The following is a 26,546-nucleotide window of genomic DNA, read 5'->3' on the forward strand; positions in this document are numbered from 1 at the left end:
AATGCAGGAGAATCTGATGGGGGCGAGGGGGTAGGTGAATATGCATATTGGTTTTTAATAACATATACAAGATTAAGTTCTTGAATTGTTCCGTGTTAATGAAGAGAAGGATATTGTGAACACACATGACATGTTTTCTCTTGAATAGTTTTATAAACTGTGTAGGCTTTAAGAAGTCTTGGGTTTTTGGTTTGTTGGGGTGCGTTTTTCAAGAACTTTTGAAGGAGAGTGTTTAATTTGGGGTAGCTTTTCTTTATCTGGAATAGTTGAGAAATTAGTGTAGGTTGTATCTACACAAATGTACCTTTGTAGAGTGAAAATGTTGTGTAGTACAGCTCCTTCAAAGGTTTTCAGCTTTCATTATCTATTTCAGAAGACGGTTACTAGTTCATTATAGCTTAAAGTACTGGAAACTGTGCACTGAGTTTGTTGATTAGTTACTGTGCTTGTTATAAAAGTCAGTGGAAGATCACTGTTTGGAAGGAATGTGACAGTCCTTCCTGTCACAGCGAACAGAAGGTGTGGCAGAAAGTATCCCTTTATCCCATGTTTTGGTGGGACTCCGTAACTTACCAAAGGGGAATAAATTGCTTGAATAATTCAGGTATCTTTAAAAAGTGATTTTTTTTTTTTTTTTTTAATGTAAACTAGATTCAACAATTTTGAAATGCAGAATGAGCTCTCATGTGCTGTGAAGTGCCAGTATAACTACAAATACAGCAAGCATATTTACTGTGCTTTTCTGTGTGAATAGTGGTAGTCAGCCTTTTCAAGGCTGCAGAGACCTTGCTACATCTGGTCTGCTATTGCTTTCGCTGTCAAGCTTATCAGTGTTACGATCTAGCAATGATTTGTCTTTCAGACCTCAGTCTTCGTATTTTCCAGCTAATACAATGAACCTCAAAAGGGTGGTCTGAAAGTTCTGGTCATAGCACTTACTGCCGACAAGAACTTCTAATGGTGCTCTGCCTGCTGGTAAAGAAATAGTCAAGAGTGGAGACAAGTAAGGAGAGAGCATAATGTTGCTCATACCCTGAGATACTGGGATACTGAGATATTTGCTTACAGGATTACTGCCAAAAACTCCTAATTTGAGGAACCCTACCTCAGAGCATTGGGAAATGAAAACTGTTTACTTGATAGCATGAGTCTCAGCTCTGGTATTGTCCAAAATTTTTTGGCATCCCACTTTATGAAATCAGAAGTATGTATACATTAGAATGGAGGCATATAAAGTCTGTCTCTTACCAGAAATCGCTTATCCATACATTTTAGATGCATTAGCCAGATTTACAGTATTTATGTTTAATAAAACCAAGTATTTGGGCAATTCTTAAATCTTACTGGCAACTGTAGTATCTGGCCATTTACAAGGCTCACCAGCTTTATTCCACATACCATACGAATATTTTTAAAAGTCTCTCTGCCCTAGAATCCATGAAAAAGGTTTTCTTAGGCTGACTTTACGTGAAACGTGTGCATGTGGTGTTTGAAGTAGACGTAAAAGAATTATACAGTGCTTATTGCTTTGTTTACTCTTCCTTTAAAATCAGTAACCAGTAAATCAACTAAAGAGTTGGATTTGTACATCAATATTGTGACCTGCTTGCCAGAAATATATTCTGAAGGTATGCAGTAACAGCAATCCTAAATTCACCCTGAAAATACCATGCAGTCTTCCATCTTCATGAGTGATAAGACTTTAGGATCTAAGTGGCAAGGTATATTAACTGCATCAGGCTCCAGCTCAGTAGGGTGCTTAAGTACATGGTTAACCCCATACATGGGATGAAAATGGGTGTTTTCACAGTAGGGCATATCTTGATTGAGGACTGAGCAAGTTAACTCTTCTCCCTCTGTTTCCTACAGTTACGTAAATTAAAAGGTTAAGTGAGACTGCATTTATAAGTTGAAGAGCAGTGCTGCATTAAATTACAAAACACTTTTGCAAAGACACACCATTTCCTTGGGTGAAACTTGCTATAGGATCTCAAATAGGCATGTCAGGCAAACTTGGCACTCTCTGGTTTTGAAATGTCCTCTGACACTGAATAGTAAACAGTGAAATGTGATGTATCTGTCTTGGATGGAGAGCTGTATATAGTTTTGTCAGTTTTCAAAGCTGTAATTCCAGCGAGTCTACATAATTCAAACCAGAACCATTCTATCTAATATGACACAAATTTGTAGTGTGCTGTGTTAATGTAAAAAATATCCAAGTACAATATGATATATCTCCATGGATTTGCTATTGGCTTTTTTGTCTTAGCAGGGTGTGCCATTAGTGACAATTTAGTTTTTATTGCAGTATGGAATACAGATGATTTTAAAGAAGCCAATCTGAAAGCATCTGTCAGAAATGCTAAAGATGAATACATGCAGCAATGACTTCAGTTATTTACTAGATTGTGACAAGATTACAGTAGTACATTACCTTTGAGTATTATTTTCAAGAGCATTACTATATATCTGTTGCAAATACCGCGTAGATTTTTATAGTGAGTAAATGAGCTGTCAGCAAAGTATTTCTTAATTGTGGCTAAGATCTTGGAAAGAACCTAGAGAATAGCACAGATAAGGACATAATCATCTTTTCTGCTTTTCTGCAGAAAAAACTTCTTGTTCAAGCTTTTCTGCCAGTAATAGTTATGTGGTGCCACAATTTAAAGGCCGTTCTCTAACTCTTACAGACATTTTTTTTCTTTTTTTTTTTTCTTTTCAGAAATAATTGCAAAAGCATGTAAATGTCTTATTTCCTTCATAAGCCTTTGAAAATAACCCTCCTGGGTCTCTTGCCTTTTGCTCTTGGCTCTGAATGGCACTCCAGGGAATTGGCATCTCTTATCAGAAATGAGCAGCCAGGCAAGGGGCAGCCAGCATATTGAGAGACCATAATAGTGTGTTGGTCAAGGGCAGCAGACAGGTACTGAAAGGTCTCTTGTTGTGTTAAACAAATGCTATTTCCTTCCTGCCTTAAGTGAGAGCTAATTTTTTTGTAAGCTTCTCTTTTGGCAAAAGAACAATGGGGATAAATAAGGCAACCTTTCCAGTGAGAGATATGCATTAGATTATCATAAATCCACAGATCAAAAGTACCGTGGTCAATGAGAACAGGCGTTGTAAGATTAAATAAAAGGACTAATTGAAAGTGGTGTCCCAGGGTAGACAGAGGATTGACACAATATTGAGTAGATATAACCAGGGACTAAGTAGAAAGGGAAAGAAAACAATGCAGAGTACTTTTTTCAAAGGTTACAATTCTGTTTGTACTGGTGACTGAGCAGGTTTTGTGTGCTTTGGGAATAAGAGAAAGCTACGAGTATTTTATTACTGTTTAAAATACTGAGAATTTGCTGGTGAAAATTATATACCAGTAGAATGCTAGGTTGTTGTAAGTCTTTTATTATAGGCTTTTAATTAAGAAATCGGAGACCTGAGGTATCGATGTGCATCTAAAAATTAAGTAAAATCAGTGGCAGAATATCAATTAATTGAACATATCCTGAGGCCCATGAATGAAGACTGAATAAATTCAGTCTGCATTTCTGAATGTTATTTAGCACATATCATTAGGGCTTTCTGCTCCCAAATCTAGCGAATTCTGTATTTTTTCACCTTCATGCAAACTCTTCCGAACTTTTTTGTCTGGTTTGTGGTGATTCAGTAAATGTCAGAATTCATTTTACTGAAGTACCATGCAGGTGTCTCAGTAGATGAAAACATTCCTGTCCTGATTTTCCTCGTGAGGGATGGTGCCTGTTCAGTTGTTTGCTCCATTTTGTTTAACAGCTGATTCTGGACAGCAAGCAGATAGACTGCCTCTTTGACTTCTGACTGCTGCATTTGGTCCAGGAGAAACCACCTAGAGAAAGAGAGGAGACTGTCTTCTGCAAGCAGTTGAAAGAGCTCAGGAACTATCTAGGTAGAATGCTGGATAGTGCAACCAGGAGGGAGCTTTACAGCAGGAGCTGCAGCTGGCAGACCCCTATAAATAGTAGGGAACAAACATCACTAAGTTGCAGAGGTGACTGGGAAGGGAAGCATGCGTATCTAGAGGGGACTGTTCAGAGCTTGTTGCAGCTGAGGAAGCCACTGAAAGATGACAGGCATTTTTAGTAAAGCTTGAAGGGGGCACCTACCCAACAAGGACAAAGTAAGCAGTAGCAAGGACAAAATGAGCAGTGGAGACTGATTTTTCAAGTGTTTGGTGGGGGTTTGTGAGGGTTTGATTTTGTGTGTGTGTAGTTTTGTTCTTTTTTGGAGGGATTGGGTTTGGTTTTGTTTGGGATTTTTTCTTTTTTAACTTTAACCTGTTCTGCTGTTAAGTATGTTTAATTAATACTTAAGAGTTTAAAAGCCCTTTTGCTGTCTTCAGTGTACCCACCTTAAAGTACAGGCCAGGCCACCTCAAAGTTCTGACCATCTTGAGGTCTTATCATTGGGCTGTCTGGACTTTGATTTATGCCAGAATTTCTCATTCATCATAGCACCATTGAGTTAGTTACCTATGTCTGCAGTAGGGAATAACTTCAGTAGTACTGTCATTTAATTCCTGAAGAGCTGAAATGTGATACATTTGTCATGGAAAATACACAATGTGATTGTTAACTGGGTAATTTACAACATTAAACTTAAGTGTCTCCTGGGCTAGAAACATATTTGTGTTGTAGCTCCTTTCATTCATTCTGTGTTTGAGTGAATACAGATTCTAGGACAATCTTAAGATAAGAAATATTTCTAATAGAATTCAAGCATTAGTGCATTGAAGAGGACTTCCTTTACCAGACAATAATTCAGGTGATGATGGTTGCTCTATTGTAAAGTATTGATGTCTTGGGATAATGTTTTAGCAAAGTCAGGGAAATAGAGGCAGTAGGAATCCAGCTGTATGAGTCACTAGCAGCATTTAATATTCATACGTGCATATTCTAGGAACAGGGACCATCACTCATGAAATTAGTTGCCCAAATGAAGCAGTTAATTGATGAGCTGTTAACTTAAGGATGGCTGGAGCTCTTTTGGCCATCAGTAAAAATGCATTCCTGGGGAAGAGCACTATCATCAGGATAATAATTTGAGACCATTTAGCAAGTATAGGATGTAATCAAGCTTTTCTAGGTTCTGTTCATCCCTTTTTATTTCTCATCTGGTTTTCCTCCTTTCTGCTGCTTCTCCCATACTCCCATAAAGACAAGTTTTCAATCTTGTATTTGCACCAGGGAGTCTTGATGTTGTAGACCGACTACCAGGCATTTGCTATCAGATGCCATACATTGAGTAGCAAATGAAAATGTTAAGGGAATAAAGACAGAGTTTACTTGGTCTGATAATGAATTCATTAATGATTTGTAGATGTGCATCTCCTTTCCTGTTACCCATCCTTGTGAAATCTTTGAAATGTTATTCGCCTCGTTCATGGTTAACAAATTCTTTTAAGTACTATTCAGCATTATTTTTAAATCAACTTTTTCTAGATCTTATGGTAAGATTGAATATAATGAAAAGAGAGTCTTTTAGGGTAATTGGACTGTGTTGAACTAGATGTATGTCCTGTGACAATAAGCCGCCTCACTGCTTTCCTTGTAGCACTGGGAGAGACAAAATCACAATATTGACATACAGAAGGGGCAAGAGTCTGGTGCAGGTGTCATGCATTAAAGTAGAAAAATAGCAGCAGCAAACAGGAGCTGCTTGCTTAGGGCACCAGGAAAGTAATACAAACTAGACTGTCCTGAAGGACTGCAGGAGACATCACATGTTGGGGACACTGAGAAAAACCCCTGTCAATATCTGGACAAGATATGTTCCATTTGAGTAGACTTCTGATCTAAGAGTTGTGAATTGGCTGGCAAGCGTATGTATGTTTTGTAAAACAGAAGATAGGGCAGAAAATCTTTCTTCTAAAACCTTAAATGCAAAACGCTGTAGTTAGAAGGCCAGTAAATAGTGAGGCTTTTCCCTTACACTGATTCTTTTGAAGGAAGTCAGAGCAGGAGTGTTTACAAATTATCATTCTGTATTGTTCACAGTAGTTATGAATTTGTAGGTTTTGGGGAGTTATGTTCAGGATGTCTCAATATCCACAGCTAAGAAATAAAAGTGACAGATCTGTAACTGAGAATTGTCTACTGGTGAACAAAGACAAAAGCACAAATGAGTAACATACTGGAGACAAGTGCTGGCATCAAGACGATTGTCAGTGTTGGTGCTATGTCATTTTTATATTTCACAGTTAGGCAAATTGTGTCGACTTAATATGATGCAGTTACATTCCAGGAAGAATGTGAGCATGGTGTGTATTGGAATTGAGGTTTATAGTCCTAGCGCTCTGGCTCATGCGATTCCTCTAGCCGATGGCTGCTTCTCGTCAGTGAAAGGGCATCTGAAATAAATGAAAGTTTACTTAGTGGTTACTTCATTTGTTGCTTCAGGACAGTAATTTCTGCTCTCGGTTCTGAATTTTGTGTTGATCAGACCACATAATAGATGAATATAGGGGACTACTCTGGCTGCTGATAAAATATCTTTGCTGCTGGTACCTTTGCTGACAATTGCATTGATACTGTATGTAGTGCAGCTTAGGCCCTGTAAACAATCCTTCATTAGGTAAAAGGAGGATTGGCCCAGCTACCTCACTCCTCCTTGTGTGTGGCTTCTACTTGATAATTTAACATAAGACTTTGACACGCTTGCAAGCAGCCCCCAGTCATCTTTTTCAACTTGTACTTCTCTGTATTTCCTTTTCATGTTGCTTTTTCCTGTTAATTTTTTAACACTCCTGTTAGAATAAAAAATATGCAAATGACAAGAAGCATAAACTAATGAATTGTCTTCGATTTATATGGATATGGAAGAGAGCAGTAAAATTGGGTGTGATGCATAAGGTTTTTTCTAGTAATACCTTCCATGAGCACTTTACTCCATAGTAGGTCTCCTGTCCTAGTTTTTTCTGTAGAGTTGCCAGTATGAATATTTCAGGCACGAATTTGATTTTGTTTATTTTCATTATTCTAACTTGCTTTGAAAAAACAAAACAGGCAAATCTCCACCCCCTCAACCACATACAACACTACAAAACTGCACATACAGTGTACAGTAAGAGAAGGTCCTTTCTTGGATACTTGGATACTTGACTTGACAGTCTTGTAAACAGCAGTCGAATCTAGGAAAAATTGTGGGATCAACCTGTACCAGGAGTAAAAAAAACCCTAAGAAACCTCTATGGATTAAAAGTATGTGCAAAGGGAGTTAGTGCAGAATAAGCTACTGCGTTTTCATTTCTCACCCTTGCTTTTGTTACACCAGCTTCCCTCTGTAGACAGGTTTAAGGGAAGGATAATTTTTTAAGGATGAATCTCAGTTTTCAGAAGGGAATGGGATTTAACAGTACAACTCTTGTTACAGTTTGTGAGCTGCATGTAAAGATGTTGAGATTTTTATGGCTTACATTTTTAATGCAGCTGTGTTTAAAGTAAATATCTTTCCTATATTATGCTGGAACATCAGTTTCATATCATGTGGAACTAAGCTATTTTACCTTCTATTTATGCATTTTTGTGGGTATCATTAAAAATAACATTTTAAGCCATGTCGTGACAAAATGTCAACTAAATGTACTGTTCGTTATAAGGCTGTTTCTTCAAGCTACTTTCTGGAAAAGAGGACTGTTTCTTATCTTAGGAACCTATGGATAGAACTCATCCATTGTCTCTGTCCCCTTTTCACTCGTATTTTCATCCTTGTTTTCTCCAACAGAAAGGAGAGCCGAACTGCAGTATTCTTTCTCCAGAAACCACAGAGCAGTTGACCTTTGAGATTCCTCTGAATGATTCTGGATCTGCTGGACTTGGTGTGAGCCTGAAAGGCAACAAATCTCGGGAGACTGGAGCTGATCTTGGGATTTTCATAAAATCAATTATTCATGGAGGTGCTGCTTTTAAGGTATGGAAGAAACCCATCAGATGGTGACTGCATTAAATTTCTGATGTTTCTATGTTAAGTACTGAATGTCACTCGATTCTAGAAAGTAATAACTTTTTTTCACTCATTCCTTTAGGTGAACTGTAAATCTACTGTTTTGTCCCAAGATTCTGTTCGTGTGTGGTAGGGTTTGCCCCAAGGAAAGTGAATTGGTGGAAATGTTAGGGGGCATTTGGGTGCTGTAGGAAATGGGGAAAAGGGTGAAGGATAAGGGGATGAGGAAAGGCCGTCTCCCGGCTTCCCCACAGCTTCCAGAGGTGCATGAGAAAACTTGCATGCTGTTAGGCTCCGTGGTAGATACCTATTTTTTGTCTATCTAAAATACCTATTTATTGTCTATCTGCACTGATTTTAGTCCTCCCAGAAGTGATACAGGCAGACCTGTAAAAAACAATCAAAAGACAAACTTCTTCACAAAAAAGTAGAAATTGACGATTCTGTGAGGTTAAGGAACATGAGTTTAATTTATGCTGTAAATGAAAAGCTAGCTCATCATTTTCTTTCTTTTTTTATTCCAAATATTTTTTACCACTGTAATAAAAATGTGACTTGGCTGAGCCTGCCATCAGTTATGCAGGTTACCAATTGTTCCTCAGGTGGATTGAATCGGTAATATTAAATCGGTAAATGAAAGTGTGTGAATTGTTGTGCTCCCTCTAAGGACTATACAAGGACTGTTGGGCATTTTTATGATTTGAAAGTATTTGAATTATTTTCTAATCTTTAGGAAAAAACATTGACTGCGGGTTTTTTCCCGAATAAAACTTTGAAAAGGGAACTTTCTTGAAATCAGAAACAAGAGTGTTAATCTTTCAGGGCTAGTATGTTTAACTTTAGTGGATCCATAAGGTAATCTTTTTTCTCTTGTGTTATCTCAGCAATTCTTCACTGTTCTCTTTTCTGTAAAAATAGCTTTTAATTCATTGTATGTAAATTCCTCTACTGACATCAGCCTGCTGAGTAAGACAGTTCACAGCATTAAAACTTTCATGATCATCTATTTACAGCGGCTAGTAAATAGCAATAATCAAGATTTAGCTTTGATGTGAATGTTTAATACTTCCCTGCTTCTATTATTTACCTGTCCTATTCCCACTGTTATTTCAAAGCTCAGATCTTCTCAAGTATAACTGAGTCTAGTATATGCAGTTCAGAGTACTGACTGTGGTTAACTCAGGGCTAAAATGCAACTGAAATAAGCTCATCTACTTGTGTATCAGAAATGAGTTAAGGAACGACTGGACAAATTAGGGCTGGATAAACTCAATTTATGTGCATGTCTGCTATGAACTGCAACTCATTTTACTGTGAAAATGTAGCTGCCCTCCTTGCTTTCCCAGATTTGTGTTCCCTGAGTGATTGTCCACACTAGTTGCTGTAGCAGTCTGTATTGCCACAGATAAACTCAGTGTTTTGAATAGCAAAGCTTGTGGAGCCATATTCTGACAGCACAAGTGGGCTGGCTTCCTAACTTGTCACATCATAGACATATAAAACAACCTTTTCTAGCTCTGTATGTTTACCATTCTCTGTTCTTCCATAGTTACTCCAAAGCTTGGCTTGAGGGGTCTGCGTACTAACAAAGCAAGATTTCTGTGCTCACACCAAAGTAAACAAGCAACTGGCACAGACAGTCACCATGGCCAGAAGATCATTTTGTCTCATGATAACCTGTGGTCCTGTGACCTGTTCTCTGATCTACCTTGTTATAACCCTTTCGCCTATTACAGCTGTGTAGCAATACATCTGAGTGTAGGCTCCAAAGCAAATGAGTGTCTAGCTTCGCCCAGAACTGTTGAGAGAATCTTTCTGATATGTTTTTTTTATAAGTACTCATAGAATGCAGTCATTCTGGCAGTGTCTTAAGAACCACGGTTAACTGTTGCATATGGATGGAGAACAGCTGTCTGTCTCCTGTCTAATGACCTTTATATAGAACATAATCAGTGGGTATTAACAACTAATAAAATTTCTTGTATCAAGTTAAAAAATGTGCACATTTTTATGTGTAAATATTTAAAGATGTCCTTACTGTCCTTATTTTAAATATGTTCTTCTACCAGGTTGGTTTTTTAAAAAGCCTTTTTTTCCAGCTGGTAGTTGTCCAGAGCATTTTCCCATGCTATTCATTGTAACTCTTTGAAACAGGGTATTACGGATTTAGACTTGTGCATTTGCTTTTCAATGTACATAGTTTTCTTGGGAAACTATCACAGGAGGAAATCATAATGGTCACTGACATGAGAATTCTCTCACTTTTTCTCACTTCTGCATTTAGAGTTTTCTGATTGAACCATTATGTCCCTTTTTAACCTCCTTTTGCAACTTTGAAGTGTCTGTACTTTTTATCATCCCTAAGATAAAGAGGTTACTGAAATACTTGATATTTATAATTATTCAGAGCCTTTCATGTGAAGAAAACAAACATTTGACTGAGTTTAAATGCATCATCTGTCCCCCATAGCTTTAGGGATTTCAGCCTTCATGTTCACCTTGAGACATCTTGGCTTTTCACTTGTGATGCATTCCTGATGATGAGCTATTTGCTGCCTACCGCAGCTGAAATGCAGCAGAGCATTTATTAGAAAAAAATAAGGGAGTATTTTATATGTGTGCGTTTGTTCAAATCAAACATGGTGTAGCTTGAACCTCCTTGGGGCTTTTGAGTGCTGTTGCTTGTTGTGTGCAGTGTGTGGGGAACTGGATGATTCCAGTAAATGCTATCAAGGAATTTCTTCTAAGGGAAATGTCACTGATGTGATAAGGGAAGTAACCAGGTGTGCTTCGATTAAAAACAAAACTCCACAAGGAACATGGCATTATATCTCCCTGCTCTATTGTAAAAAGCGAGAGTCTGACTGCCTGAATATGGTAGCCATGGGGTGTATGGTTCTACCCATTGCTGTGAGTCTCCATTAAAATAATTGTTTTTAATGAGCAAGGGGAACAGTAACTTCACTCTTTAATAGATTAGCTCACTTGCTGTGTCGGAGATGGCATTTGAAAACTGTTTTGCTGAAGTGCCAAATGTTGTTTTTCTACTTGGAAGCCACAAAGAAACCTACCTTTCGGAGATGAAAGTTAAGAACGTGTTAAAACAACATTTACTTTGTTTTAAGCCAAGCAGATTGTCTTGCAGTTCAGGCTTCTAAACCAGGCCATAACACCAGTGATGTGAAAATCCATGAGTGGAAACTGTCCAGACATTGGAATTATTTTTTTTATTTTTCAGTTTTTAATATATCAAAAGTTTTGTCTGTGAAATAACTTCTACCTGAGCATGTGTGGAAACAGCGTTCAGCTGTTTTCCAACCTGCATTGTGCAGGTGACTTGGCAAGCGTAGTTGATCAGCACTTGTAAAGCATGCATACTTTTTTTTTTTTCTCAGATCATAGCTGAAGTGTTGAATTCCAGTTGAATTTTGCATTAAAATGGAGCATGTAACAGAGTGGGAAGGAGGGAGATGCATCTATAAAGAAGCTCTTTAAGAACCGACATTATTAAAATATAAACACAAAGTCTCATACAAAAGTATTCCAAGGCAATTATCAGGCCAATTCTGAGCTTTCTGAGGCTGCAGTGATTCATTTAAAAACACACGTTGTGTTCAGGACAGTTGCATAGTCAATGGAGGTAGTCATGACAAGATGCATTTGACGTTGTATTTGTATATACTTTAGTAAGAAGCTTTAATGTATATTTATACATGGGTGTTCATCCACAGAAAGGAAAAAAAGTAATCCAATAACCTGTGGGACCAGAGGAGGAGGACATGAGGACCTGTAAAATTTTGAAAGCCTTACAGAAACTCACAAAGAATAAATTCTTCTTTCCTTAAACTCCTGTTGCCATGAATGGCTCCATTCATTTCAGCAAATTTTGATGGAACACAGAGGAATTGCAACATGTGCAAATAATAAAACTCCCTGTTCAACAATGTTAACTCTTCTCTCCTTAAACTTTAGCATGTGTGATGGCATCATTTTGTATGTAGAAAAAGGGTGGGGTTAACCTATTGACTTTGGCTGTGTGTAAATTTAAGTTGGCATGAAATGTTCAACAAAGAGGTGAGAGAGGTTTCAGTATCTTTTCCAAATGGCGTTGCTGTTTCCTATCCTATATTCCCATACCCTCCTGAGAAAAGTTTTATTTCTCTTCATTTTCCTTCGCTTACTGACTCATCTTCCAGTTCTGTCTTTCCATCTTCTTGTCCCTCTCAGTTTATTTTGGATTTTAGTATATGCTAAAATACTTCAGCTCTGTGGCTATTCATACTCTGCCATAGTAATGATGATATCCAGTTCCAACAAAAATAATCACTTACTAAAGCTGGGTTTGTCACTGCTGCTGTAACTTACTTGAGCACCAACGACTTAAACTTGGCAGCAATAGCAGAAGAGTTAATTGAACATCTTAGTGATAGAAAAAATAAAAATCAAAAAGCAAATGTGGTTTTGATTACTTAAATGCATGAAATATGTAAATAGTTCTGACAAATACTGTATGAAGAGTATGTAGTGAGCCTGTGAATGAATCAGATTCATTTTAACTAAGCAATGTATTTCTGTCCAAGGTCTTTCGCTGACATTCTTTCTTTACTGCCCTTCTATACTGGATGTCTCCAGTTTCTTACTCTTTCTCTTCCTTTGAGGAATTATGCCAACCTGATAATTGTGAACTTGACTAGCTTAAAAAGAAATTCTTGTCTCTTAATTAAATAGACCTTATCCTCTTTTTAAAGAGAGAAAAGTCTAAGGCACATGCTTTTGTGAAAAGAAATAAATCACAGATAATAATGGCAACAGCACTAGGACTCCTAAGTCACAAAATAGCAGTGTTCACGATTTTATTACACCCACAAATGTCGGTTAACCTTGGCCATGAAACTGAATGACTTTTTTCTTTCCAAGCATAGGCTACTTGATATGGCTCACAGAATCACAGAATCCCGAGGGTTGGAAGAGACCTCAAAAGATCATCTAGTCCAATCCCAGTTTTGTTATTGACAGCAGGTTTAGATGTTAAAATACTTGAATGGCATTAATTAAAATAAGGATGCTTAAGCCTTAGCCATTCTGAACTGAGAACACTACTGCATATGGTGGCATGGTAATTCTGATAAGATAGACACTAGTCAGACTCTAAGACAAAATTTTTGGAGCTGTTTCTTGCCAAACCCTAATAGCAGATAATAATGCATGGAAAATAACATTGCAGTACTCCTTTGTGTTTGCACTGCAGATACTAATAGCTATCATGTGAGTCCTTTTAACTAACCAAATGCTTCTTTTCCTGTTTTATTTTTAGAACTGATACGAATTAAATTGTATATGCAAGAAAAACAGCAGTGTGTGCGTGCACTTCTGTGTTTGCAATTGCCCAATGAACTCTTCCCAAAGCAGAGTAGAAGGAGGGGAAAAAAAAAAGGCCGATTAGTGGCAACAGATTTCTCTGGTACTATGCAGTCTCTTGTTTCTTAAATTTTAGAAAGTAAGATCTGATTGCCTGCATCTTGCTTTCCTGTATGTGGCACTTCTGCCTAATAATATATATTTTTTTTAACCTTTTGGTTTTATTTTTTGCTTGTAGGATGGTCGTTTGCGAGTAAATGATCAGCTTGTTGCAGTAAATGGGGAGTCACTTCTGGGCAAGTCAAATCATGAGGCTATGGAAACACTGAGGCGCTCCATGTCCATGGAGGGGAACATTCGTGGGAGGATCCAGCTGGTAGTTCTCAGGAGACTAGAGGTGCAGACAGAGGTGAAACACTAAATGCATTTATTAGATGAATGTCTTTCTGCTCCCAGTGTTTCTTCATACAAGAGATATGGTGGCTGAAGTATGGGTCACACAGAGACCTGGCAGAATGAATTCTTGATTTCCTGGAGTGTTTCTTGTTGGTATCTCCTGGTCCTGCTGTTTCTGTTGAGACCAGGCTAAAAGTTGCCTCTTATTTTCGTGTGTGTGTGTGTGTGTGTGTGTGTGTGTGTGTGTGTGTGTGTGTTCTTCTGGTTCTGTCCCCTCACCTTCTTTCTTTTTTTTTTTTTTTTCTTTTAACCGTCAAGGAATTAATATTTTACTTTCCCTGGTCAGTTAAAGCCACCCCTTCAGGATGGGTTTCTGAACTGCTTACCATAAAAATTGCTTAAGTAAGGTAACAAAATAAGAGAAAGACATTTTAATGGTTATGTTTTCTAGAGCTCATGGAAATGTGCACACTCTTCATCTCACATAGACGTGCGTATGTATAATGGCTGCCCCACTCTGCTTTTAATGTTGACCCTAGAGTAAAATTTTAATAGTTTTTTAACATCTGTGCAGTTCCTTAAAATAAAAATACATGAGTGGATTTGGGGTATTAAAAGGTTGTAATAAATCCCTTTATAGAATTCCAGGAGATGATTTCAAGATTCTTACTTAATAAACATTGGTGGACCATTTTAAGATATTAAGAACAATCATGTTTGTGGGTGCATTTGCATAAAATATCAGACAGGAAAAAAGAATGCAGGTCTATTTTAGTATCATTAACTTTTAATATTTTCTTGGTAATTTTCTATTTGATTTACTGCCATCATTGATTGACTGAGAAATAGATCTAGAAGTATATTACTTGCCAGACTTTGGGAGGACACTCTGCAAAAGCTTCACTGATCTCAGTCGTGCCAGGGAAATATGAGAAATACTCATTAAGAGTTTTGGAATGTGTTAGAGGATTTTTGCTTTCCTTTTCCCTGAGACATAGCATTATGCTGTAAGAAAAATTATGAAGTGTATGTTATATTTCCTGTGCACTCATGTGACATAAGAAAGGTAGCTCACCTTCAAATAAAGCTCACTTTTTCAAGTTTTCTTCATTTAACAAAAGCCAAACTTTAAAAGACAAAAACTTGTGCTCAAACATCAGACTGAACTTATAAAGGCATGAGACTGCTTTTTATAGTTAAGTGTATAGTTTTGTATATTATCCAGATATATGAAAGTGGTAAATAATCTTGACTCATGCGCTATAAAGAATGCATAATGAAGTCTTGATTGAATAGAATTCATTTACTTTTTATAGGGTAGTCTTTAGGTTCAATTGTAATTCCATTTGAGCCTGGAGACCATAGCAGAAATGGGTTGTTGCCCATTCTTCCCTTTCCCCAAAACAGCTTCCTGAGTACTGCATCTCAGCTTCGTAGAAGGAGAATATGTTTAGAAATGCATTATTGTTTTTATTGGTCAGGACACTAATGGAGATCTTCCATGACAGCTATGTTTTATAAGCTAAACACTCTAATTAGGCTGGTTACTGATCAGCTGTTAGGATATTGATTGTGTCATTTATCAAAGAGCTGGGAAAGCAGATTTGTTGTTGATGTTAATTTAAGGTTGTCTATCCCACTGGGTACAAGTCTCCAGCATAGTAGTGGTTGGGATATTGCAAGGCTTAAGTTAGCTACCAGTATCTTATGTAAACTAAAGAATTTCCAGTATCCAGAAGAAACATAATTGTCAGTGGCTGTATGTTTCTGTACAGAGGTTCAAAATAGTTATTTCAAATACCTCATGCTGCACTGAAAAGGAGGAGAACATGTTGCATGCGCTTTATCCACTAGGACTACATTTGTAACTGTATTGTCAACAGGAGCATTCCAGCATTGATTTGTGTTCTGAGTTGCATTTTTTGCCATTTTATTATTAATTTTAATTGTTATTAGCCCATTATTATTGTTGTTGCTGTTGTTGTTATTATTATTACTTGAAAGGCAGGTTGCAAGGTGATGTAACACACTGTCCTTATGCATTGGTTTGCAGGCCATCACTTGCCAATGGATTAAATCCTTTGTGTCATTTTACAAGGAAATTGTAAGGGTTAGATAGATACATGCATTTCTTCTGCAGATGTGACTATATGAGATTTAAGGAATGGCATATTTAGCATAACATTCGCTGGTGTAATGAACATGCAGTTTAAGAATAGAAGACAGTTGGAGGCCCCTTTAAAAAGCAGATATAAAATCACAGAAACTACAAAGGTTATTTTAAAAACTATCCACAGTAGTCCCCTCTGTGGGTTTTCGGTTTTTCCCGAATAACGAGTACAGAAACATCTTTCTGGGTCTGTCCCAGTTTTAGAATCTGTGATTTATTTCCCCCCCCCCCCTTTTTGCTTTTGAGCAACTGCTCAGGAGAATAAATTAGGCGATATGGCATGTATGGGGGGTGGGAAATATCTCAAAAGAAAAGCTGACTAGAGGTGTGACAGGAGTTTGTTTAGCTGCTAGCCAGAAGACCTGTGTTTGGGAGTTTGGTGTATCTTTACTTGCAAAACTGCTCTAGTGTGTGATCGTCGGAACATATGCACTCAGTCTCTGAGAGAAGGGAACCAGCTGGCTGGCAGAAAAATACCATTGGCATTGCCCGTGTTCTTGTGTTGACAATGTCACAAGCTGCCCTCCCAGATGGAGAATTTGAATGAAGCCAGTTGTGGGTCATAAAAAAAAAACCAAACCAGTCTTCATTTTTGTGCATCATCCTTAATGATTGTTATAGCTTAGGTATTGTCTGATTTCATGGTCAGCAAAACAGACAGTAATTTTGAAGATATCTTTCAAGTTCTCATTTGAAAGGAAGCAATATACAGTGAACACATTACATTGCAGTGTATTTCTGCACTGTCTGTAGTGATGGTTGATCTTCTGCATTGTTGAACATTTAGGTATTTTTGTTACAATGTGTGGTTCTGTTTTTCCCTTAGGAACGCTCAGACCAGGGAGTCTTTCAAAAATCAGCCTTTGATGGGAGTCATAACTTCACAGCTGCTTCTCGGCGCAATGATGCTGTTCTTCAGCCATTTGTAACATGCAGTCCTCAGGAAAGAATAAAAGGTAGTGTCTATATACCCTTCTCTGTGCTAAAAGAAAGTGCTTTGTTGTTTTGGTTTTTGATAATCCAGAGCCTCTGTAAAAGCAGTTAATTAGGGTAAGTGCATGCTATGTTACTTTGAGGCTTGAAGATCCAGTGAGGGTGGGAGAGCTGACTCAGAAGTTGTGAATTAGATTCCTGGCACAAATTCCAGTTTAAGTAACAGTTTCTAGCTCGTTGCCCCAACACGTAAGGTTGGATAAAAAAACAACTGATGAGTGCAAAATATATGTTGTCAAAATGTTTATTTTCTATATATCTTTAATGAGTGCAATGATTTTTGCATTGAATTCTTAGATTATGTCCCAGGTTATTATAAGCTAAATGAATATATACAAAGGCATGATGATCATAAAGTACACTTGCTTATTTTAGACTTAAGGTAAAATTTGCTCAAAGGTTAAAAACATTTCCTTAATTTACAAATTGGAATTATATTAATGAACTCATTAAGAAAAATTAGGTAGATGTGTACATTGTACAAAGAAAACCTGCAAGTAAGAGCAAATGCAAACATATAAATAAGAGCTTTTAATACTACTTATTTTCCTGTCATCTTGTGTTTCTGATGACATGCTGTAATATCTGTCCAATTTGCACCTAACTCAGCAAGGTACTAGTTATCTGAAAAGTCAAGCATTTGAGATAGTCTTGACCCCTTTCCTTTTAAGTGTGCTGTTATCCTTCAAGCCAAGCACATACTTAAATACCTTCCAGTAAGAAAAAAAAATATTCTCTTTGATGTAGTTGAATTATGCATGATTTTTCCCACTTCTCGAGACAACTGCGGGATCTGGGTGGCCTGCAAAAAGTAGTTTCATAGGCTGCTGTGATGACTGTTTTAACCAAAACCGAAGAGCCTGCATCTGTAAAGCTCAAGAGAAACTCCTGTGTAATTTAGGGGTAAATAATTGTGTTGACTGGTATTTTTGACAGTGACTCCAGGCAAAGAATTAGATACAGGCTCCAGCATTGTAAATATCCAAAGATCAGATCATTCTGTTTAAATCTACTTTATATTTCTTTTATATGGAATTTATACTGATTCTGTAGTTAGAGGAGAAAAGGGTCATCCTCAGAGCTAGCCTGCCCTGTAGAGTTAGTCATTGCCGAAGGACCAAAATGCAGCAAACACCTTTAAATGCTTCCTTAAAATACATATGCAACTGCTCTGGAACCATTGTTACAGGTGAATGGCAAGAGGTAACCTGTCAAATAAAATTCACAACAAAATACATGTAAGAGCTGTACATTCAGATAACTATGCTCCGACTGCAGTCCAAAAATCAGGATGGCTGTTTTACAGCTCGTTTGTAAAATTGTTTTCAGTAGACATGCTTTTAATTAAAAAAGCATGGTAAGATGGCATTATCGCAAAAAACTGTAATGGCCTCAGAAGAGAATGTGTGTTGGATGTGGAAAGGATGCTCTGGAGTGCTGCTGAGGGCTATTGTCAGGGAGGTTTGAGCTAATATTCATTCTGCTTTCCATATGAGCGTGTCACTTATTTCCAGTTGCTGGTTCAAATATTTTTTTTGTATTGTTTCTTGCTTTCAAGGCACCTGTAAGGACAAAACACTACGCCTGTGCACTACCCTCATTCACTCAGTTATGAACTTTAGGTTGTGTCCCTGTTTAAGGATGTCACAGTTGTAGTGAGCCTTTTTATGACAGGCAAGAACAGTCCCTTGTACATTCTTATAATGTATTATCCAGATCTTGTATGTAGAAGTATGGTTGATATATTTTTACAAAGAATAACAAAGATAGAAGAATTTTTTAACATAATACAGGATCTAATGTAAGAATTTAATGACAGGAGCTGTATTATATTTATAAAATGTCGCTTTCTCAGTTAATGTTTTCTAGTAAGTTATTTCCAGTATCATTTACTGCTCCTACAAATGAAATTCTTATTAAAAAACTCAGCAAAAACACACTGAAGCTTGGCCTGCTAATATTGCTGTCTGTTTTAAGAGTCTTTTTTATTATACATGAGCAAGAACAAATGTCTGGGGAAAAATGCTTATAGCCAAAACATTACATTTTGTCTTGCCCGTGGATATTTAAATAAAGGGGGAGGGGATAGTGATCCAATATTGAAATGCCAGTGTTTGTTCTATTTTTGCATGAATAATACTTGCTGCCTTCAGGTCCTCACTTCGTTTGCTGCCAAGCTGTTGCACAGATTCAGTGTTTTTTAGAACAACCTCTTTGAGAATTGATACTTTAGTGCCAGCAGTCTTACGTTTCTGGTGTTGAAAGATTACTGGAATGTGTTTCATTAGAAGTTCTTATGTATCTCTTATAACCCTACGTTATAAATGGTTATAGGGGAAATGCTGTCATGTCTCTGGTTAAGTAATAGAATAATCATAAACTTCCTCTATTACCATAGATTGCCAAGTCTTCATAATTGTGCAGGCATCTTTGTTTTCATACATGTGTGGTAATACCAAGATAGAAAATTAAGAAGTGAAATTTTAAATTAATGTTTAAATTTTGCTTGTAAACTTTACATTATCTTATGCAGAGTTATTCAGTTACTTACTATCCAAAACTGTTTAGTCTGAAAATTCAGTACTTTTTGTTTAGTATCTTAGCTGTTTCTCTGAACTCTCTGGATCTGTTAAGATAATTTCCTAAGGCCTTGAACATGGAGCCAGTGACTGGCTCTTAGGTTAAATTCACTCTTCTGCTCCTGCTCCCATTCTGCTGGAAGCTGTAGTCCTTGTGATCACTTTCATTTAATTCAGGAAGTCCAGCATTCTTCTATGTGTAACATTTGTGTTCTGCAAGAAAAATGCCAGTGGTAACCCATCACCAAACAGCCTTTATGAAATGATGTATCAGTTGCTGTGAATCAAAGTGTGTGTAACTATGTGATATGCTCAATCTCTTGCTATGGCTATTGGAGGCTGCTCAGAGGCGTTAAGGCACAGGTGTATGGTGCAGTGTGATGTGTGATTTTTTTTTTTTTTCTATTTCCTCTTCTCCTTCCAGGCATGTTTCCTACTCTGGGTAATCAGTGGTTTAGAGACTTCCTAAATCAGAGGTTCTGTCTGGACCATTGTGCCATTAATAGCTCTCCAAATTTCATTCAATTTCTTAATATTTTTAAAAAATTTGATTTCCAAAACACCCTCATGGCAATCTGTTGCATGATTTAATTACATAGGAAAAAATACTACTTTGTGTTTGTCCTTTCTACTTGATATTTTCACTGGGTGCCTTCTAGTTACTGTGTTACCATATTACACTCTTAGTGGGAGCATCCTTTTCACCTTATGCATAGCTTTTACAATTTCATACTCTTCGTATCCCCTTCTATTGTTTCTTACTCTAATTCAAAGAATCCTAGTCCATGTTCCTTGTTTCTACATATGTCCAACTGCCCTTGACACCTTTTCAATGCATTTCCAAATTATATTACATCCTTTTTCAGATAGGAAGAATGAAACCTTGGATGCTGTTTAAAAACAAGGCACACCTTTAACTCTGAGTTCTGCATGGAGCGTTTGGACTCTTCTCTAAATGCCCATTTCCTTTTGACTTCACTAAGTATATATTCAAAGAACAATCCCGTGCACTTTTAATGTATTGTTCCTGAGTGGAAAACACTAAAGTAATAGCCTTTGTGTATCTGTCAAGAGTTTTCCCCTACTCCCATGTGCATCACCTTGCAGTCACTGACGGGGACTTTCACCTGCGTTTCCTCTTTGGTGTCCTGCAATCTTCTTGCAGAGCTTCATAGTCTGCTTGGTTTTGTTAGTTCTGAGTGTTTTTACATGAGTAAGTCTTCTCATCTTCTGATTGGTCTTTCAAATCAGTTAATTGCACTGATATCTTTTTGCTGTGGAAACTTCCCATTTACTCCTGTTCTCCATTTGTTGTTCTGAAATTGCAACCTGAAAGAATGTGATCATAATGTACAAAGCCAGCATGCATATGCTAAGGCACATGAAAAACAAGGAGGTGGTTGGTGACAGCCAGCATGGCTTCACTAAGGGGAAATCCTGCCTGAACAATTTAGTGGCCTTCTATGATGGGGCTATGAAACTGATGGACAGGGGCAGAGCAGTTGACGTCATCTACCTGGACTTGTGCAAAGCGTTTGACACTGTCCCACACGACATCCTTGTCTCTAAATTGGAGAGACATCAATTTGATGGGTGGACCACTCAGTGGATAAAGAACTGGCTGGATGGCCGCACGCAAAGAGTTGTGGTCAATGGCTCGATGTCCGGCTGGAGACCGGTAACGAGTGGTGTCCCTCAGGGATCGGTGCTGGGACCAGCCTTGTTCAACATCTTTGTCGGTGACATGGACAGTGGGATTGAGTGCACCCTCAGCAAGTTTGCCGATCACACCAAGCTGTGTGGTTCGGTTGATACGCCGGAGGGAAGGGATGCCATCCAGAGGGACCTCGACACGCTTGTGAGGTGGGCTGATGCCAACCTGATGAAGTTTAACCATGCCAAGTGCAAGGTCCTACACCTGGGTCAGAGCAATCCCAGGCATAGCTACAGGTTGGGCAAAGAAGAGATTCAGAGCAGCCCTGAGAAGAAGGACGTGGGGGTGTTGGTCGATGATAAAATGAACATGAGCCGGCTTCAGTGTGCGCTCGCAGCCCAGAAAGCCAACTGTATCCTGGGCTGCATCAAGAGGAGTGTGACCAGCAGGTTGAAGGAGGTGATCCTGCCCCTCTACTCTGCTCTCGTGAGACCTCACTTGGAGTATTGTGTACAGTTCTGGTGTCCTCAACATAAAAAGGACATGGAACTGTTGGAACAAGTCCAGAGGAGGGCCACGAGGATGATCAGGGGACTGGAGCACCTCCCGTATGGAGAGAGGCTGAGAAAGTTGGGGCTGTTCAGCCTGGAGAAGCTGCGTGAAGACCTCATAGCAGCCTTTCCAGTATCTGAAGGGGGCCTACAAGGATGCTGGGGAAGGACTCTTCATCAGGGACTGCAGTGATAGGACAAGGGGTAACGGGTTCAAACTTAAACAGGAGAAGTTTAGATTGGATCTAAGGAAGAAATTCTTTACTGAGAGGGTCGTGAGGCACTGGAATGGGTTGCCCAAGGAAGTTGTGAATGCTCCATCCTTGGCAGTGTTCAAGGCCAGGTTGGATGGAGTCTTGGGTGACCTGGTTCAGCGTGAGGTGTCTCTGCCCATCGCAGGAGGGTTGGAACTTGATGATCTTAAGGTCCTTTCCAACCCTAACTATTCTGTGATTCTATGATTCCTGTTTTCTGCATCAGACTGGCAATTAATATTTTTTAACGTCTTGTTAGAACATTTCTCCTCGTCTGCTTACCTTCACTTTCTTCTTTTGATGTTCTCACTTTTCCTGAGATACAGGGTTTAGACTGTTTCTTACCTTTCACCTAAACCATTCTATGATTATTCTATGGTTATTCAGCCAAAAGGGGTTTTATAGGATTTGTGAGCTAATAGTGTGGCTTTCTTTGGGGTATTTTGTTTGCTTTTTGGGAACTACCTCAGTGCTCTTACATGATAGATACAGTCTACCGCTGTCTGCCTTTATCCCCTCCTTGTGTACCCTTTTTGTCTCAAGTTAGATTAGTACTTTCATGCAGGATTGTGTAAAAAAGACTAGCAGCATTTCAATGCAAGGGAACAGGTCACATGAAAGTGTGGTATGTCGGTATTGTTACATTGCTTACCTGCTATTGAAACCCAAGAACTGTTAAGTGTCTGTGTTTCTTGTTAAGTATCAGAGGGGTGAAGACATATTCTACATTTCAAAATGTGGGAACTTTTTGTAAGATTAGATTGAGATGAATTTACAGGACAATAACAAACTGGTCTACAGCAGGCACAGTTCTATTAAATACTGCAGGTATGTAAATGTTGCTTAGCAAACGGCTGAATGGTTTAACTGAGTAGCTCATGTTTCTCTTGGTCCAAAGTAATTTTCCGGTGTGAGCTGAATGCGTTTTGTAAAGGTAAAGGAATTAGTGTAATGGTAGGAAAATGAAGACTGTAATTCAGAAATGCCTCTTTATTCTCCTGCCATGGGGTAACAGAAATTCTTTTTCTTTTGAACTCTTTGCTGAGAATGTGGTTCTCTTCTGTACATGAAAAGCAGTAAATGCTCCCCATCAGAGTGAATGAAGGCAAGAACCTACAATCAGTTAGGGTGCAGTTATGTATAAGTGAAAATCCGCTCAAATGGAGTAAAGCAGTTTGTGCCTTGTACTCAACTTCACTATAAGTTTCCCTATATTTACCTTTAATTATGCATATGCAAATCAGAAAATCAGCTCTTCAGGAAATCCCAAGGGATATATTTTCTGCTTGGTGTGTTTTTAATTCTAGTTTAGTTAGTTTAGGGATTTGAATATTTTGTGACTCACTTCAGCATTGCTTGAGGCCTTCTAGTCCAGTCATTGATCAGTGAAATGTACTTGTTTCTGCAGCTTATTTAACCCCGTTTTATATTTTGTTTCAGAATTGCCTGTGTCTGATCGTGGCAGTGGTGAAAACGAAACTCCCCCACCTCTCCCACCGCATCCCAGTGAGGATCTGCTGAATGAGGATTATAATCATAGGTTGGACTTCGACTGTACTTAATAGTTACAGTGCTAACTGGTCATTAGTGGTTGTGATAGTAGTTCTAATTAATTTTAAAATCACTTTTTATTTTGTAAAATCTGTGCCACTGCTTTCAGTCACCTGAACGATCCCTTAATATAAGCTGGGAATGTTACTTTAGCATTTAGTGCATTGTTCATTTCAGTTGTCCATAAGCTGCAGTATGATACATGGATCACACCGGTGGGTGCCATGTGTAGATGAAGTTACTGAAGTCTCTTTAAAGTCCTAGCCAAATTGAACTTCTTATGCAGATTGTGGGCCAAAGACATTATTGAGGTTACAAAATGAAGCTTTAGGAATTTTGAACATTGAAATGTGTAGGGGAAAGATTACTGGGCACTTTACCAGTTGGAAATGCATTGGGTAGATTTTTCAGATGTTTTAATAATATCTGTTGTAAAGGCTGGTGTGGTTGATAGCAGCTACAAGATTTAATTTCCTTAGCAAATACAGAAGTTTGGAAGTGCAGAAAAAAAGTGCAAACATGTTGAAGTTCATAGAATCACAGAATGATTTGGGTTGGAAAGGACCTTAAGATCGTCTAGTTCCAACCCCCTGCTATGGGCAGGGACATCTCACACTAGACCAGGTTGCTCAAGGCTCTGTCCAGCCTGGCCTTGAACACTGCCAGGGATGGAGCATTTAGCACTTCTTTGGACAGCCTGTTCCAGTCCCTCAGCATCTTCACAGTAAAGAACTTCTTCCTACTGTCTAATCTAAATCTACCCTGTTTACGTTTAAATCCATTGCCTCTTGTCCTATTGCTACAGTCCCTGGAAGGCCCCTTCAGATACTGGAAGGCTGGTATGGGGTCTCCATGCAGCCTTCTCTTCTCCAGGCTGAACAGCCCAAATTTTCTCAGCCTGTCTTCATACAGGAGGTGCTCCAGTCCCCTGATCATCCCTTTGGCCCTCCTCTGGACTTGCTCCAACAGCTCCATGTCCATCTTATGCTGGAGACACCAGAACTGTATGCAGTACTCTAAATGGGGTCTCATGAGAGCAGATGATGACATATACTTTGTCATGATGACATAAACTTTGTGTCAACTAGCACAGGGTTCAAAGCAAAGCATCATTTCAACCAGTCATATTCTGATGCTGAAAATTCAGTTGGAGAATCATGGAATGATTTGGGTTGGAAAACAAAAAAAACCCACACACAATTCCTTGGAATTCTTCAGAGTTTTATAGCACCTTCCTTAAGATATCCAGACTCTGCACTCTGCAGAAGTGGTACAAGGCTGTAAAATACTTTATATTAGCAGATGAAGTAGAATTGAGCCAGCTGCATTGGCAGTATTTTTCCAGCTTTCTGTAGCATGTTATTTGGAAATGCAGTGGTTAAATAGATTAGCGGGGGGGGAACAAAACCAACACCAACCAAAACCAAATCAAAAATGACAAATGGGCAGGCAGTGGTGTGTTCCTCTTCTTCTGCTAGATAAAATGTGAATTGTTAAAACCCGATTAAGCATTTATATTTATATTTGCATCTGTGATAAAAAGCTGGGGACTGGAGGTGTTAAGTCCCAGAAAAGAAAGTTGAGGATCAATAACTGATATTAAAATGTATGGCTGTAAGCAACTGGAGGAATAAACACATGTATATCTCTGCATGCTTTAATTAGTTCACTTGTGTTTTGAACTGGTGCCTAAATATCTTACATGTCCTTCTTTCATTTTTTTCCTGCAGCCCTATCATAAATTCAGCAATGCATTTAACAGATCAGCACATCAACTTCAGATCCTTGACACCAGCCAAGCAGACCGAATCAATTAATCTGAAAGCCTCAAAAAGCATGGATCTCGGTAAGAAGGGGTGGGGTCACATACAGGTCAGCTTTTTAGTCTTAGCCCATCTGCACCATCTCTGTTTCTTGCTTTTGTTTCTTAAACACAAACATTAGGGAGTAAGTTCTGCAGAGGAGCTACAGTGATGAAGACAATGGTCAGCCTCCTATAACATCTAATTGCAAGTACCCTTTTTATTGAAGCAGAAGAAAGGGTTTTTTTTTTTCCTTCTCAAAGGCCATTCTATCCTTTTTATTGAAATCTAAGCTGAAAAACGAGCTTGTAAAAATGAGCAGAAAGAATTGCTGTACAAGTTTTATATGTCTAAAAAATGTAGCAAACCAGCAATAACGAAAGCCATTTCCACATAGCATATAAATGATTGCAAAACTACACTGGACAAAGGCTATAACTTTCGTAAGATAAATTGTGTATTCATTCACAATGACAAAAACAGGCAATCAAAGTGTTGCAGGAGATCTTTATAAATGCTTGAAGAGTGGTCAATGTTGTGCAGAAAAACTTGCAGGGTGGGTGAAGCAGAAGTAAGGGGTTCTTTCAGTGTTGGGAAGGCATTTGCAGGTGGAAGGCTGAAGTTATTGCCGTTGAAAACAGTCATGTTTTGATAAGAGTTCAAGGAAAAAATCACAAAGTTCTTAAGCCTCAAAGAAAACCAAATAATCTTTTTCTTTTTTTTTTTTTTTTTAATTTTTATCTTTTTCTTTTTTTTTGGCATTCTTTTATCTATTTTTTTCAAATTCAATGGAGTGACTTTGAGACCTCCCATTAGGATGTTGGTAATCACAGATTTGTGTGTTTTGTTGGATCAGATTTTGTACACCAGTAATAGAAAATTAATTTCATATATAGTTTCAAGGTAGGTTTTTGGTGATGCTGATTTTTCCCTCCTTCCTCAATAAGATTGGTCTTAGATTTTGTATTGTTGATTTCTATTGTCATCTTAGTGTAATATTTTAATGTAACATAACGTGTATAATCTAATGGAATGTAAGAAAAGTCGAACAGTTCTTAATGCAGGGTAAGAACAGGTAAGAATTCATTTAGGGTAGTTCTTAAGGCAGAATTTTAAAGCTGCTGCATGACCAGAGCAGATACTCATCCTTTTGCAGTTCTGTTCCGCTATTTTGGCAGAGAGTAGCATATTTTTTTAAAAATGGAAATGCTCCTCAACAAGGAATGAGTTTTACAGACTTGAGTCAAAATTTGTATTGTACGTA

The 26,546-nt window shown here is 38.1% G+C and overlaps 1 protein-coding gene across 1 annotated transcript in view; it reads left to right on the forward strand.

Annotated features, from left to right (window-relative positions):
* The window catches only part of PARD3B (par-3 family cell polarity regulator beta), a gene marked incomplete at both ends in the record, with an annotated part of 424,820 nt that overhangs the window by 214,468 nt on the left and 183,806 nt on the right, over positions 1–26,546 (forward strand). Inside the window, 5 exons of the mRNA XM_080620282.1 lie at positions 7,756–7,941; positions 13,571–13,741; positions 16,725–16,854; positions 23,370–23,469; positions 25,211–25,326. Of these exons, the coding sequence (XP_080476408.1) occupies positions 7,756–7,941; positions 13,571–13,741; positions 16,725–16,854; positions 23,370–23,469; positions 25,211–25,326 (703 nt within the window). The remainder of the gene's footprint in view (positions 1–7,755; positions 7,942–13,570; positions 13,742–16,724; positions 16,855–23,369; positions 23,470–25,210; positions 25,327–26,546) is intronic.

This window comes from Psittacula echo, assembly GCF_963264785.1.
Source record: "Psittacula echo genome assembly, chromosome: 6".
Taxonomy (NCBI): domain Eukaryota; kingdom Metazoa; phylum Chordata; class Aves; order Psittaciformes; family Psittacidae; genus Psittacula; species Psittacula echo.